The 14,967-nt window shown below is 41.2% G+C and overlaps 1 protein-coding gene across 1 annotated transcript in view; it reads right to left on the minus strand.

Annotated features, from left to right (window-relative positions):
- Nucleotides 1-5,079: 5,079 nt before the first annotated feature.
- trpc7b (transient receptor potential cation channel, subfamily C, member 7b) overlaps nt 5,080-14,967 on the minus strand; it is a 46,082-nt gene continuing 36,194 nt past the window's right edge. The window contains exons 8-12 of the mRNA XM_079351818.1: nt 12,174-12,369; nt 11,317-11,538; nt 8,013-8,093; nt 7,096-7,171; nt 5,080-6,863 (exon numbers count right to left, since the gene is read on the minus strand). Of these exons, the coding sequence (XP_079207944.1) occupies nt 6,724-6,863; nt 7,096-7,171; nt 8,013-8,093; nt 11,317-11,538; nt 12,174-12,369 (715 nt within the window). The 3' untranslated portion in view covers nt 5,080-6,723. The remainder of the gene's footprint in view (nt 6,864-7,095; nt 7,172-8,012; nt 8,094-11,316; nt 11,539-12,173; nt 12,370-14,967) is intronic.

A 14,967-nucleotide genomic window follows, 5' to 3' on the forward strand; every position in this document is an offset into this window, starting at 1 on the left:
GTGTCCTTCTTTTACAGTGACAATAATCTTACCAGTAGATGTATGTTTTTAGTGTTAACAGTAAATCATTGTGAAAGTAACAATCCTACATTCAACTTCATGAGTTGCTTTTCTTTTGGATTTGTATGTACAGTGAAATAAGAGTAAAATGAACTTATTCTGAAAAGATACTTATTTTGTGCATACATAGTAACCATACAGTAAAACTACATTTCTCTTTCTCTTTTTACTCCATTGTATCGCAGTATGGCATCAAGAAGTTTCTTTAAACCTGCACACATCATAGCCTCAGATCTCAGTACAGGTCAAGTAGCTCTCAGCACCGTGGCAAGCTAATCTACCGAGGGCCTCTGGGGAATGATCTTGGGGACACCAAACAAACAACACGAGAGGAGCAAAGATGCAGAGACTCAGTTTGCTTCTCTCTTTCCTGGTTTTTCATCTGCATTTCAAATGTGCATCATTTTAAGGTGCATGTGTTCAGGAACAGTGGAGAGGGTCTTGAGAGAGAGAGGGAGGGTTGTGAAGGGTTGCCGGGGGTAAGTGGGTGCTTGTTTTAGTTAAGGGGAGGGGGGGGGGGGGTGATGCAGTAGAGCAGAGACACTCAAAACATGGAGAAATGAATGGAGAGGGAGGACAGAGAGAGGTGGAGGAGGAGGGAAAGTAAACAAATCAAGTGGGAAATAACAGAAGCAGTGTTCCCTGCAAGTCATAATCTTTGATCCCCCATGAGAATGTGAGTGTTGTGCTCAGAGCCTGTGTGAGGAGGGAGAAAAGGAAGGCAGAGAAAAACAGAGAGAACAGCAAGATAATGAGAAAAGTCCAGTTTCCAGGGTCGCTAAGGTCAAGTCCACCTATGATTCAGACAAAAGTTGCGATAGAAAGAAGAGAAAGCAAATGAACATGCAGCATGTATCAGTGGAGATGAGCAACACCAAGCAGAAAAAAAGAAGAGAAAAAAATGCTTGAGACGGAGGAACAAACGTGTAATCGTGAGGTGAGTGAGTGAGAGACGCTGAACCCGGAGCAGAAAAAGGCGAAAGAAAGTCAAAGTGAGTCAGAAGATGGATGTTGGTGCTACAGCTATGGCTAAGCCATAAAAGGGAAACTATGTTGTAGGTACATAAATAAAGTGAGGGGAAATGTTGCTGAATATGACAAACAGCAGTGCTGCCATTGTTATAAACATCACTTCCTCTTTATGTCTCTTACAGTCACACTCCTTGACTGAATGGGGAGACTGTCTGCAATCTAGGGAAAGCTCTATTGTTCAACATCCATGATTCTCCTCTGTGAGTTACACTGATATAAGGATAAGAAAGTGGGTATGATGGCTAGTCTGAGGATTAAAACAGTGTTCGCACTGAAGCAATGAAAAAGGATGTTAAGGAGGATGAAGGAGTTGGATGAATGCGATGTTGCTAAGCTGTAATGAGGAAGAAGGCCGAGATGGCGAAGATGTATTTGTACAATAGGATGGATTTTGCCTTGATTTTTCTCGGCTACGACTTTATTATACAACAATGTTAAGTTTTAAGAGTAGCTAGCATAGTGATGAATGTTTCTTACAGTGTTATAGTAACAATGTTCAGGTTTAATTCTTCATCATGTCTATTGGTGATGCCTGTAACATCTCAAAGCCAAACTAGGAAACATGCAAACAACCAGTTAGGTAAAAAAAACAAAAACCTTTGTGTTTAATACACCATGAAGGAGTCAGCGAGCGCAACTTCAAATCCAGTAAGAGCAGAGGTTTTTGAACATTGCAGCATGCTACGCTTCTTTCCACAGTAACCTTCATATTTTATAATCAACCATTAAAATGGATTTCGGATGACTTAGAAGACGTAGATTTTGAGAGTGTCACTAAAGAGGTAATTCCCACTAGAGAGCAGAATAAACATTATCTCCTTAACTCCAGGGAAGGAATTCACCCTGCAGTTCTCAGTCAACGCAAATTTAGAAGTCCCCTAGGTTTTGTACATCATCATCTTCTATACAAAGAAACACTGCTTATCTATTCTGAACCCCCCCCCCTGCCCTGCCCCTCCCTCGAATCTGACCTCCAAACAAGCCAAAATTAAACCACATCTTTCACAGTACAGTAAAAAAATGTTTTCTTCTTTTTGATTTTATGACAGTTTTGATGCAATGATGATGATGCATCTTTTTGACAGTTGCACGCCTGACACATTTATCGTTTGTGCGCGTGCACTTTCAAACACTCACACTCGCCGTTGTGAGTGCACTCATGGCGGTGAGGACTCTTATCCATCAGTGCAACCTCGAGGGGTCGGCTAAACCACCTCGAGGGCTTGTCGGGGAGTTGTCATATCAATCCTTCCATCCATCTTGAACCAGCGCTTCATGGATTTGAAGAATTGGTAAACACTGGCCCCTTCCCCACTCTGCTCCATCAGACCTCTGGCTGCTTCAGAAATTAGATATTGGCATTTCACCAACGGTGGGGTCTCTTAAAAATGTCTCTGTGTTATGGATTTGTGTTGTTTTACAGCATGCCATGTCAAATAACAAAAAAGGAGTTCAGTGAAATTCTCATGTATTTTTGAGATGAATGGCTACAATATAAAATAGCGATCGTTTTATGCTGTACAGACAATTAGTCCACCGGTTTGTTTAAGAGGTTTCTTTCTGATGAGGTCCTTTTAGAGAGCCTCTTCTAATGAGATACTGTGAAGAGAGACTAAGATGGCATATCTAGGGGATTGATGACATGGATGGGAGCTGAGAGAGTGTGTGAGATATGTGCCAAGAATAATGAACGACACACACGCATTTGTGAAGAGCAAAAGCCACAAAGACAGTTTTGAGTTGAACCCTGCTTGTGCGTTAATGTCTCCATCAATAAACGCTGAAAACCTCTGCTTTGTTTGTGTGCAAAAATGTCGCCATGCATGGTTTAAATTTGTGTTTTTGACTGACGGCCTGCTGTGTGTGTGTGTGTGTGTGTGTGTGTTTGTGTGTGTGTGTGTGTGTGCATGAATAAGTGAGTATTCACACCTCAATAAGTGTGAAATTTGTGTAGATTTGTGGAGGAGAAGCTGTTTGAGCCCACATGTGTGTCGAGGCTTCTAATATTATACCATGAGGGTTAAGCTGCTATTTATGTGTGTTTATAAAAGCAAGCAAGCATATTCTTTAAATATGTGTGAGCTTGCTGCTAAGTTTGTCTCCTGAGGGGGCTTCCAGGCAGTAGGCGGGAATCTAATCTCTCCTTTAAAATCCCTGGAATCCTAGTTTTTTTTTTTTTAAAAGGCAGGAGGTCACATCGCTCCCTGCTCGGCTCAGAGAGACAGAAGCAGTGGAAGACAGATGGAGGAGGCATGGACAAGGAGAGGGAGAGGGAGGGAGGTATATAGAAGTGAGGACAAAAACCTCACTCACATTGACGGAGTGTGTTCTTTGTAAACCGCCTGGAGGGCAAAACTCATGTCAGAAGTTTGAAGCAGAGCACTGAAGGAAATTGGAGAATAGAATTTCCTGTGAATTCCCAACAGCACATCTCTCTGACCAGCTCAGTTGCAATAGAGTTAAACAATAACAGTGTTGAGTACTCTCCAGGACTTAATTGAATGTCTGGACATATAGTTTGTTGGAGTGGAGCGTGTGTTTACAGAGCTGCTTTGAAGAACAGCTTTCAAGATGTCTCTGTAAAGCCACTTTAGGGTTTTGTAATGCATCTCTTCAATACGCTGCATGGTGAACCTCTTAATGAAAAGTTTTTACAGAAGGGTAGGTGGATTGCTCCTGAAAAAAAAAAAAACCCAAGAGGGAATGGATTTGGGGCTGTACTGTTTTACTTCAGCACATTGGAGCCTGGCCTAGCTGCTTATATCTAAACTGCTGGCCGCTGACTCATAATTATTAATTAAGGAGGGTAAATTGCTAACTGAATGTAGTATATACAAACCCAGATTATAAATCTATGGTGTTACTGGTTACCATGGTCGTTTTTAGGGACAGTCACTGGCAGCGGAGTATTTGCGCTGTGGAGCAAGCCAGAATGTCAGTGTTTTCTTGACAGTAATTTTGAGTCTAGATTTTTTTTGTAGTGTTTAGAAAACTTTCTGATGTTCACCTGCAAATGTTAATGTCAAAAAGGAAGTCTTCTAACAGTAATCCTCCTTCCTGCTGATTGTCTGATCACTGAAATATCAGATATTCTGCCCAAGTTAAAAAAAAATAAAAAATAAATAAAAAATGCATGTGACTTTTTTTAAGGTGCATGTTTAGGGTTGTTTCAGTGTTCGGTGTACATTTAAGTAGAAGGTTGTGCTGAGTTGCATGTTGGTGTCAATCAATCTTATTTGTATAGCACCAGTTTATAACAAGTGTTATCTCGAGACACTATACTCATTGTTATGTAGTGCAATTTGGGTCCAGCAGTTTGCACAGTTAATTGTTGAAAGAATGTCGACATATGTGAGTGTTCATACTGTAGTGCAGAGACACTCAGCAGCCACCTGTTTGGAGAGAGGGATACTGATGAAGACAAACACTTAGTATTCAGACTCATTAACACTCACAAGCCCCCTCAAACGCACAGAACACTAATGACCAAACAAGCAGGTTGGAGGTTACTCTCTTTAATTCAAGGATCAAAAATATGACAATTTAAAATACAAGATTTTGCTTTTATCAATATATCTTGCGCACAAGTTAAAAATACTATTTCAGGTATTTTTTGTCCTGAATCTTAAAACCTTCTCAGGGACACTCTGGTTCGGCACACAGAAAAATGATTAGCTCCTCGTTCACTCTCTATAAAACCACAGGAAAAACAAACACAGACGTGAACAACTATTCATTTAAACCAAACGCTTGACTCAGAACGACATTTGTTTATCTGAAATGAAATTCATAAACTAAAAGTCACACGTCTTAAGGTGAGCTGTTCCAACTCTATTCAAAGCCGTCTGATGACAAACATAAAGGTCTCTTTAAGAAGTGTGCTTTGGCCAACTACTTCTGCCGCTCTGGAGTTTAGTTCAGCTTATGAAACTACAAATAATGAAAAAAATATATTAGTGTTTATAATATATGTATATATATGTGTATGTGTGTGTGTGTGTGTGTGTGTGTGTGATATGGAAGCAACCAAATCCAGGTTCCTGTAATGAATAATGATGTGAAGAGGAACATGATCTGATTCCTTTCAAAAGACAGACCCTCTAAATGCGTTCATGTGTGTAATCCACCGCCGCTCTGACTTATGACATTTGATATAGTCCATACAATAACAAGATAATGCAAGCTATATGATCATCGCCATTGTTTGTGTTATCAAAATAATTCTGCAAGAGCAGGAGGAAAGTGTTTTATGTGTATCTTTTAAATCCAGTGATTTTCTTTCAAACACAAGAGTGGTCACATTTCTGAAATCTTAAAATGGAATATGATATATATATATATTCACACCAAGTATGCATCTTAGTAACTTATGAAGCATTCACTCGAGATAGATAATAATGTGAATGATCTCTTAATATAATATTAACAATGAGTTTACAGGCAGTTTTTCTGGTAAAAATCCCAGAATAGTCTGCTGCTACATAGAGGACAGTTACAGTGGCTGTAGTTCTAACTTCATCTGTGTATAAAGTTACTGTAGACACAAACAGCCCCTCTGTAAGCCCCTTACTGGTGAAGTCAAACACAGCCGTGTAGCTGGTGCAGCGATGCGTTAAATAAGACTCAAACAAAACCATCCAAATGACTCCATGCAGCTTCCGCAGGAGAATCTCAGTGTTTGTAGAAAAATGATTGTTTTGTTGTTCACACAGTCGAAAATATCTCTCGTATCTTCTCCCCTTACCGATGTGTGTTTGCCCCCAAGCCTTCAGACTGAGTAGTTTTCCTGCCTTCATGTTCTCCCTTGAAAGCACTGACCGCCTGCTTTTCCCAGCTGTAAATACAAATCCTGGAGGACGTGTCGCTCTTCAGTTGTTGTTCTAGAAAAAGTGATGTGCAAAGATTTTATTTTATTTTTTTTTGCTGCAGAGGCCCATTGAATAGGAACATATCCACATAAATCTCTCAAGGTCTGTTTGAATCCTTTATGGAATTAAGTTATTCAAAAACGAGTGGGACCCTCATTTTATAACAAGTTTGAAGGTTTCCTCTTTGTGTGTCTGTTTCCAATATGTGGGTTAAACAAAATGTTCACATTTCTGGCAGCATGTGTTTGCTCTTTTCTCTTCTTTCTGGAGACATGAAGCTGCAAATCTGCACGTCTTTTCAATACTCAACATGTGCTACGGACACGTTCGACTTGACTGTTGAAACACATTTCTAATGGAGGGGACAACGTTGAACTTTGGAGCGAGTTTTAATGACATGTTTTTCGCCTCTTTCATGAATCGTTCGACTCCTGATCCGAAGTTGTGCATCGTGTATGAATGTGCGTTAATTAGATAGCCTGCTGTATAAAGGGCTGCACTGTATCTCCACAGGCGTCATGATTATTTTCCCAGACAAAGTCAACACAGAGAAGCAAAGTCAGCCTTTCTGTTTTGAAAAAAAGAAAATAAACACTGGCAGTTTCATCTGCACATCTTTCTTTTATTGCCCTCTCTCACCCTCCCACTCTAAAAAAAACAACGACTGACCCTGCTTTTTGCTCCTGCTTTCTCCTGTTGTCACCCTTTTGTTTTGTTTCTTTCCCCACCCCACCCCTTATCTCTCTCTGTCCTGTGAGTCCTGTCAGTGCCTCATGGTGTTCTTGCCAAACTTGTCGCCGAGTTGTTGGATGAGCAGAGCCAGCTCTCCGGCCGCTTGAGATTTTTCCTCCAGGAGCTCGTAGCGGAGACTGGAAATGTCTTGCTTGATCTCCTTCAGCTCTCCTGCAGCGGAAGGTCACACAAAGACACAAAAAGAGAGGGCACGTGAGCAAGTACAGACGTGTGTGCGGTCGAGAACTTTACGCACATGGACACAAAACTGTTGTACAGATGACGCATCTGACTATAGGCAGCCAGGCTGTGAATACAATGCACAGCAAGACCTGTTCAGAAGACATATTGTCACAACGAAAAAGAGGACTTTTATAAACAGGATCTTTTTTTTATTTTTTACCTTCATTGACTTCATCGCTTTCTTTGTCCACTTGAGCCTTCAGCACGTAGCGCTTAATCAGACGCTTCATGATCTTCTACAAGAGGGAGACAAAGAAGGTGACGAGGTGATGTGACACCACACGCATGTCTCAAGTGAACAAACTTTTCCTGCTCGAGTGTCTTGTGTCTCGTATTTATGATTCCTTGATAGAGAAAATCACACAGCAATAAAAGAGCAACCTCGTGTCTCACGGACTGTCAAATGCTGAGTATTGATCTGCAGCCAACAGGGACGTCCCGCAGACGCTGCCGAGGCTCACGCAGTCAATCTTTGCATGTAGGCAATCTTGGCACGGGTCGATACCTGTCACCGCATGTACAAATATCTGATGGAGTGACACGTGGGTGTGTGGAGGGAGAGGTCTCGTGTGCCTCTGTAGTGGAGGTTGAAAAACTGAGCCCACGCCGAACTCTGAGCACGAAGGTAAAATGCAAGATTTCCCTCGGTGCAAAGTTGAAGGGGCATCTGATCCTCCTCAGTGTGACGCTCTTAACTCACTCCAAAGTGTCTGCTTCCCATCTCGCTTTTGCTCTGTGTCACTCTGCCTCTCCTTTTTTTTCACATATCACATATTCAATCCCTCACTTCTTTCAGCTGATATCTTTTCGTTCAAACTGAAACTTCAATTCCTCTCTTTTCCTTTATCTCTCCCCACTCTAGTCTCTTTTTTTTTCTTTTACCTCTACAACCCCCCACTCTCATTTCCTCTCTCCTTATTTCTTCCTTTACATTTTTCATCACCCTGTTTCATCTGTGACTTTGTTCCTCTGTAACTCTCTCTGTGTGTTGTGTATCTCTATCACTCACTTTATTCCCATCCTTCTGTTCTTGCTGTTTTCTGTCATCTAGCATCTATCTCCGTCTCATCGTCTTACCTGGTATCTGGTCGGGTGTTTTCTAGACTTTTTGGGGATGAACTCCTCGCCCGGACGTGGATAAGACCTGAAGCGCTCATCCTGAAGAAACAGGGAAAGGGAAGGGGGACAAAAACATCAGTTTCATGTAAATTTCACATTTCAAGGTTGAGTGATACTCTATAATGGAAAAAAACAGGGTGTTAGAGGAAGCGACACGCTGAAGACAGCACTGAGAGGCAGGGAGCAGTTTGTGTATCTAGTCCTCACAGATGTCTCCTAAGAGAACACACACAGAGTTATCAGCTTCACTTGGCACAGTTAGCTTACTTCTAAATGCCTTCCACGTACACAACCTTGCTTTGCAGGTTGTGTGTCATTTTGGCTCTCCAGTGTCAAAATGAGTTTTAACTTCAGTGTGGACACTCACAACTAGCTGCTACTCTTTATTCACTGAAGCTTCAGAGGCCAGGATGTAGCTAATGTAATATATAATTTGGATAAAGGTTAAAGAAAAGGATTTATATCGCTAACCTTTTTTATAATTCAAACATTATGTTGAGATATAGACTTGTCTACCGTAGCAACTTTGGAGTTTAGAGACATGAAATAAACAAAGCATTTTTCTCTTTCTGTGGCAAAAAAAACAAAATCGGCTTCGATCATCCAGAGGAGCAGAACTTTTAGAACACTGAAAGCACTGAATATGACCAAAACTACAAAAATATGGAAAATACAACATCAATAAATTGAAGAGTTCAGGGTCTGATTTCATAAGCACGTTTGTCAATATGATTTGTTTATAGCTGAAAGGAAGCTCATCTTGTGTTAAGAGAACAAGATGTATACATTCTTTAATGGTAGATTTAGTCCCATGAAAATGAATGAATTCATGGTTACTCACACACGACTTTATTAAAGCATGAAGGCTCCGACTGTTTCAGCTTCATGTCAGAGACTACATCTTTCTTTTATTCAAAGGTTTTCCAACAGTGGGTTTTTTTGAGACTTATTCTCTGTCAATAAGCTGCAACGCTTCCTTCATTTAGTGATTTCAGTTTGTTTGCTTCTGGCAAGAAATTAATTCTCCTCATTATTGTGAATATAGCAAAAGATATTTTCACCAAAGGGCAAGAACCTCAATTAGTGATTGCAGGCAAACAGACAGATACTTTAACTTGTTGTGAAATCTACACACAAATGATCGATAAGAAATAAATGACCAGCGTGTCGGCTTCTCTTTCACACATTCAATCCAGTCATTTAAACATGTGTGTTAGCAACCACTGACTTGGTAATCTGTGTGAACATGTTCCGCTTCAGAGTTACATCATGAGCTTTAGTACATCCATCCTCAAACAGGGGATGTTCCACATGAAATATACATGGACGAAAAAGACCAAAAGGCGGAAATTACTGATTCAGAAAAACACCTCCAATCTCACTTGACATTTCGCGAGCTGAACTGCGGACATGTGAAAGCTTATGTATTGATCGCTCGCTGCACCTGCTTGGCTCTGCAGTTAAACTGTCAGAGCTGCACAGAACTGTAAGAGCTCAAAGAGGCAGCAGGGTGTAACCCATCGTGTCCCCATCCAAAAGCTGCCCGACCATTAGAGCAAGCAGAGGCAGATCTGGCGGCCTGACTAATGGCTCAGTGAGGTGCTGAGGTGAACCTCCGAGCCGAGGAATCAGACAGAGGAAATGTCTGCAGAAAACACCAGCACCAAAACGGATCCTGTGTTAAATGGCCTGGACTATTTTTTTCCATGCATGACTTTCTTTTCATTACAGTGATTTTATTTAGATTGACAATTCTTAAGAGGAAAATTGAATGAAGCTTAAGTCGCATCCTATAGGCTGTTGGCACGAGGAACATGTTCCTTCATGGGTCTAAGCCTTAAAGGAGCAATATAGAACTCTGACACCTAGCCTTTAAAATAGGTACTGCAGTCCAAATTCAAAACATGGAAGAGAGCTGTTTCCTCTGCCTGCTCCTCCTGAGACTCGATGTGCACGCAGGTTGCCATGTCGTAATTATCCAGCTCTACATTTGAACCTCTCTCAATTTTTCATAACCAGCTTCATTATTTACCCTAGTTTTACCTTGTTTCTGTTCATGGAGCTTATCAGAGCACGTTTGCTTTCCTGCTTATATTGCTGTAACACCTGTTGGATTACCGTTTGCCTGACAAACTGAGGTTGGGTCTGAAACAGTCGTGTGGGGGTGCCTGAAAACCGCCCCTCTTCTCTGATCAAAACATAAACAGAACATTCCAAACTGAAGAGGAGGACACGCTGGCTGCTGCAGACACAGCATGTTTCCTTCATGTCTGACGATACGGTGAAGTCCTTTTATGATTCCATTCACAAGATATCTTACATATTGGATCTTCAAGGGTTTGTTTAGTTGTTTTATGAGGGGTTGTATGAGGTACTTATTAGCAACTCAGTGTATTATCAACAGTAAATGGCTGTCAGCACAGCGTCTGCTTGGAGAAACCAACTGGAGTAGAGTAGCTATGCACCACTGTGGACTCAGTTTAGATACAATAGTGCTTTATCCTTTCAGACAAGTCCCATCATTAAAACAAAATCAGTTCACATGATGGCTATATTTAAATATTTTCAATGGTTCAGCCAGCTATCAGCAAACCCCTTTTCTTCTTAATCTATGTTTTGATCCTTGTAAGGCCATCTGAGAACATTGGACATATTATGCTGATGATGCAGTCATTTCACTTCATTGTTCGGAGCAAATTATTGAGCTTTACCCTTATATCCAGAAACCACAAAAAAACAAAACATCATTGAGCTGAGGCAGGGCCGGTGAAATAGGAACATCTGGATATAAGTTAAACCAGCCATAAGTGGAAAAAAAAGTATTATTAAAAGAATTTCATTCACAAAAGCAATGAATGTAAACTTCAAATGAAGCAACTAAGAGAAAAAGCTGGTACTTGCTGTAACATCATAATATAATATTCATTATTTCAGTACATGAGGTGCTGAAGAGGAGGCAGTAAAACACGTTTAATGTTGTCAGTAATTAAATCGTAATTTTGGGCTCCTCCACTAATTACCACAGCTCCTGTAAAATGGTGGAATATTTGATTAAAAAAACACTTAAAAATGTTAACAGCTAGTGCAGCTATGTTTTAAAAACCATAAATAAAGAATTCACAATGTGAAAAACAACGCCAGCCAAATCGCTGTTTCCACTGCCACCTTTGTAGATTCATCTGTGCAGAAATCATAACGTGTCCTTCAGTTTGTGTCTGTGGTTTGTCATGAGGTTAGGAATCAAAGACATCCTGTCACTGACCTTGGCCTGTGAGTTGAGCATGCCCAGCTCCTGCTCGTTGTTATGGAGACGGCTGTTAGCCTTGCAGAGGTGTATCAGGCATGACTTGATGCGGAGGACCAGGTAGTAGAAGGACTTTGGACTGGGGACAAGGTTATAAGGGGCGGGCAGGGTGCGTCCCTCGTCAAAGTAAGAAAGCCACAACTTAGCTCGGGCAAACTTCCACTCGACGTCGGCATCCTCCTGCAGACACAAAGAAGAGAAAGAGAGAGAGAGAGAGAGAGAGAGAGAGAGAGAGAGAGAGAGAGAGAGAGAGAGAGAGAGAGAGAGAGAGAGAGAGAGAGAGAGAGAGTGATAAAAAGGAGTGTGGTGGTTGGGAGGAAACAAAAGCAAATTTGATGAGTTGTGCCTTACGTACTTTCAGTCATGAGATTTGAGCCCCTACAACACACAGTACGACACTCTTCAATACATTAGCTGTAAGTTGTTACAATTAACTTTTGTTTCAACTGTTTTCAATATTTGATGTTTTAACAAAGTTATTGTCGAGTCATTGTGTTCACATGCCTGGGTAAGGATCTTAAACTACCTGCACTATACGTTGATAAAACGTCATATAAACTGAACCAATGGTGTTAATTCTGGGATGTAGCAAAAAAAAAAAAAAAAAAAACAATGTCTTTTTTAAAGTAACGTCGTTTTTAGTTTGACTCCTGTGTTCAGTTTGTATTCTGTGTCTTTATTTTCAGCTAATGTATTGACCGTATGTGCCTCTTGGTTTTTTCTCGTCACTCCCTAATCTTCCTGCAGACACAGAGATGATCAAAAACCCAATCCTGAATGACCCGGCTGACATAATCCAAACTTTGATTCTCTACCTCTATCTCCTGGTATGAGCTGTTGATCATGGCGATGAGCATGTTCAGGAGGACGACAACCATGGTGACGTTATAGACTCCATACAGCACGTAGCCGATGTTCTCGATGAACTTGTGGTCATACTTAAGCACCACCGAGATCACTTCGGACAGGCCGAAGATGGACCAGAAAAGAGTCTTAAAACTTTCCTCCACCCTGCAAGAGAAGAAGACGCAGCTGTAAGCAAACGGTGAATGACAGTCAAAAACACACTAAATGCAGCTTAATGTGGTGGGGCTCATGAGGTGGCACTGATGAAATACTTGATGAGTCATGTCCAATCACATCACCCTTTTTATTTTGTACACACTCAAATGAAAACACATAATACTGCATAATACATTCAAAAACACATTTTATTTCTGCATAAAAAGAAGAAAATGACTCAACAGAAGTGTCTGAGAAAAAAAAAGTAGGTATATGAAAATGATGACATTAATTCTGTAACCTGTCCTGTCTTGACCTTTTGTGCTGAATTAACAGGATTAAAAAAAAAAAAAAAAAACGGATATTGTTTCAAAAACTATTCAAATGAGCTTTTTTTTTTTTTTTTTAGCTCCATTCTGAAAAATAAATGTATATGTGGCAAGTTTCTATCAAAGCATCAGAAAAGATCAATGAAGAAGTGTTTCATCCCAGGTTTAGCTCAACTCATTGAGAACATGGGGAGAAAACAAAGAGCGGTTGTAGTCGACAAACGAGGTTCTTACCCTCTTTATCCCCTCCTGACATTCACGACAGACCGAGCACAGCTAATGTTACATTAAATTAATACGTGTCCTTTTTCCTGAGGTACACCATCATATCTGCGTTCAAGGAAAGGGATCATTCTGTATGCGTAGCCTATGAACATTGACATTCAGGTATATGTCTGTCATTAAATATTCCATAAGGAGCAGGCATGCAGGGGGCCTCAGTGGGGAGGGAGGAGCCGCCTGGTCTGATTGCTCCAGGGGCTGAAGTTGGAGGGGGCCTGCTGGAGGAGATCTGTGGGCTCCTGCATTTGTTGTTGTTTTTTTTGGAGGGTTGTATGCGTCTTCAGGAGTAAGCTATTTCAAAGCAGAACTGTTTGACTGACACAAGACACAAACAAACACACACACACACACACACACACACACACACACACACACACTGGTTCAAATACAACCGCATAAAAGCAGAGACTCCTGAGTGCTAACCTTTGAGAAGGAATCCCAAACACACTCTTTAACCTTCAACAGCAGATCTGTGTGTGTGTGTGTGTGTGTGTGTGTGTGTGTGTGTGTGTGTGTGTGTGTGTAGGTGTGTGTGTGTGTGTAGGTGTGTGTGTGTGTGTGTGTGTGTGTGTGCCCTTTCTCACTGAGCTACAAAACATGGAAGAATGTGCTCGGCCAGGGTGCATCACATTTCCTAGAAAGACTCACCGCTTTCAAGAAAAAAACTAAACTAAAGTTCTGTTGAAGCAGTGTAATTACTTGGGTATTAAAAGCATCCATTACTCTTTATTCTTCGGACTCTCTGAATAGAACAGCCTTGTGCATTGCCGCTCCTCGTTTGAACGCTGCTCAGTGACTCCCTTTATTGTTATGGCCTTTGCTTCTCTGTCGGCAGTTTTCCGTGCATAACTGAAGCCAGTGAACTGTGACCAAAAAGCACCATTATTGCTCAGACAGTTATTCCCCGTTTCATTGATTTCTTCATGTTAACGTGATTATCCTTTAGTTTTTTTTTCAAATCATTGGGCTTTTTGGACCTTTATTTAGAGATAGGGCAGTGAATAGAAATCAGGCAAACAGAGCGTGAGGAAGGACGTGAAGAAAACAGGATGCGGATTCAAACCCAGGGCCACAGCCTCTGTATAGAGGGCACGCACGAGCTATCAGGCTACAGGCACCCTGCATGTCTGATCACATGCCAACAAGACAGATGTGTTTATGCACAAGATCGCCACTGACAAACATATTGATCAGACAATGTTGAATCTTACACTGAATGTAATCAGCACAAACAAAAGACTTGCTGTAATGCATAACTGCTGCCTGAATGTAACTCCAAACCACAGAGGACTTTCCACATAATGTGCTCTCAGTGTCCTACATGAACTCCTAGTTTTTCTCTTACTTTTTGAACTGGTTCTCAGGGAAGGACTGTGGACTGTGTAAAAACAAAATCACTAAGTACCTTGTTGTTAGCAGGTTCATTGCCACAGATGAACTATGGCTGGCTGGAGATTAAATAACAACTGCCATCTTTCAATGAGAGTAATATTTTTCATTTGTATTTGAATATATTGATGCCCTATGGGTAAATGAGGTGTTTACACACTGGTGAACATGCCACACACACACACACACACACACACACACACACACACACACACACACACACACACAGGCTGAAATATACTCATGCACAACCAGGATCCTGTGGACATGCACTGACGGAGAGACGTCAGAGTGATGGAGCTGGTTGGAAGGGGGGGATTCGGTGTCTTGCTCTTGAAAAATTTCCAGATTTGATTCACAGCGGGTTTTGAACCGGAGACCCTCTGGTTCCCGACCCAGGTCCCTACAAACTGAGCTACTATAGCCCATTCTGCCTTTAGGAAGCAGCTACATGTCTTACCTTCCCCTCACCACTCTGCTTTTATAGAGCATAAAGTGAAAAAGCTGCACGAGTGCTCCGAACCTGCTTGAGTGGTGAAAAAGTTATCAGCGGTTTATGTGCTGACTGACGGGTCCAGTACATGTTATCTCCTCTGGGCTTTCAGAA

Source organism: Symphodus melops (genome assembly GCF_947650265.1).
Source record: "Symphodus melops genome assembly, chromosome: 9".
NCBI lineage: Eukaryota > Metazoa > Chordata > Actinopteri > Labriformes > Labridae > Symphodus > Symphodus melops.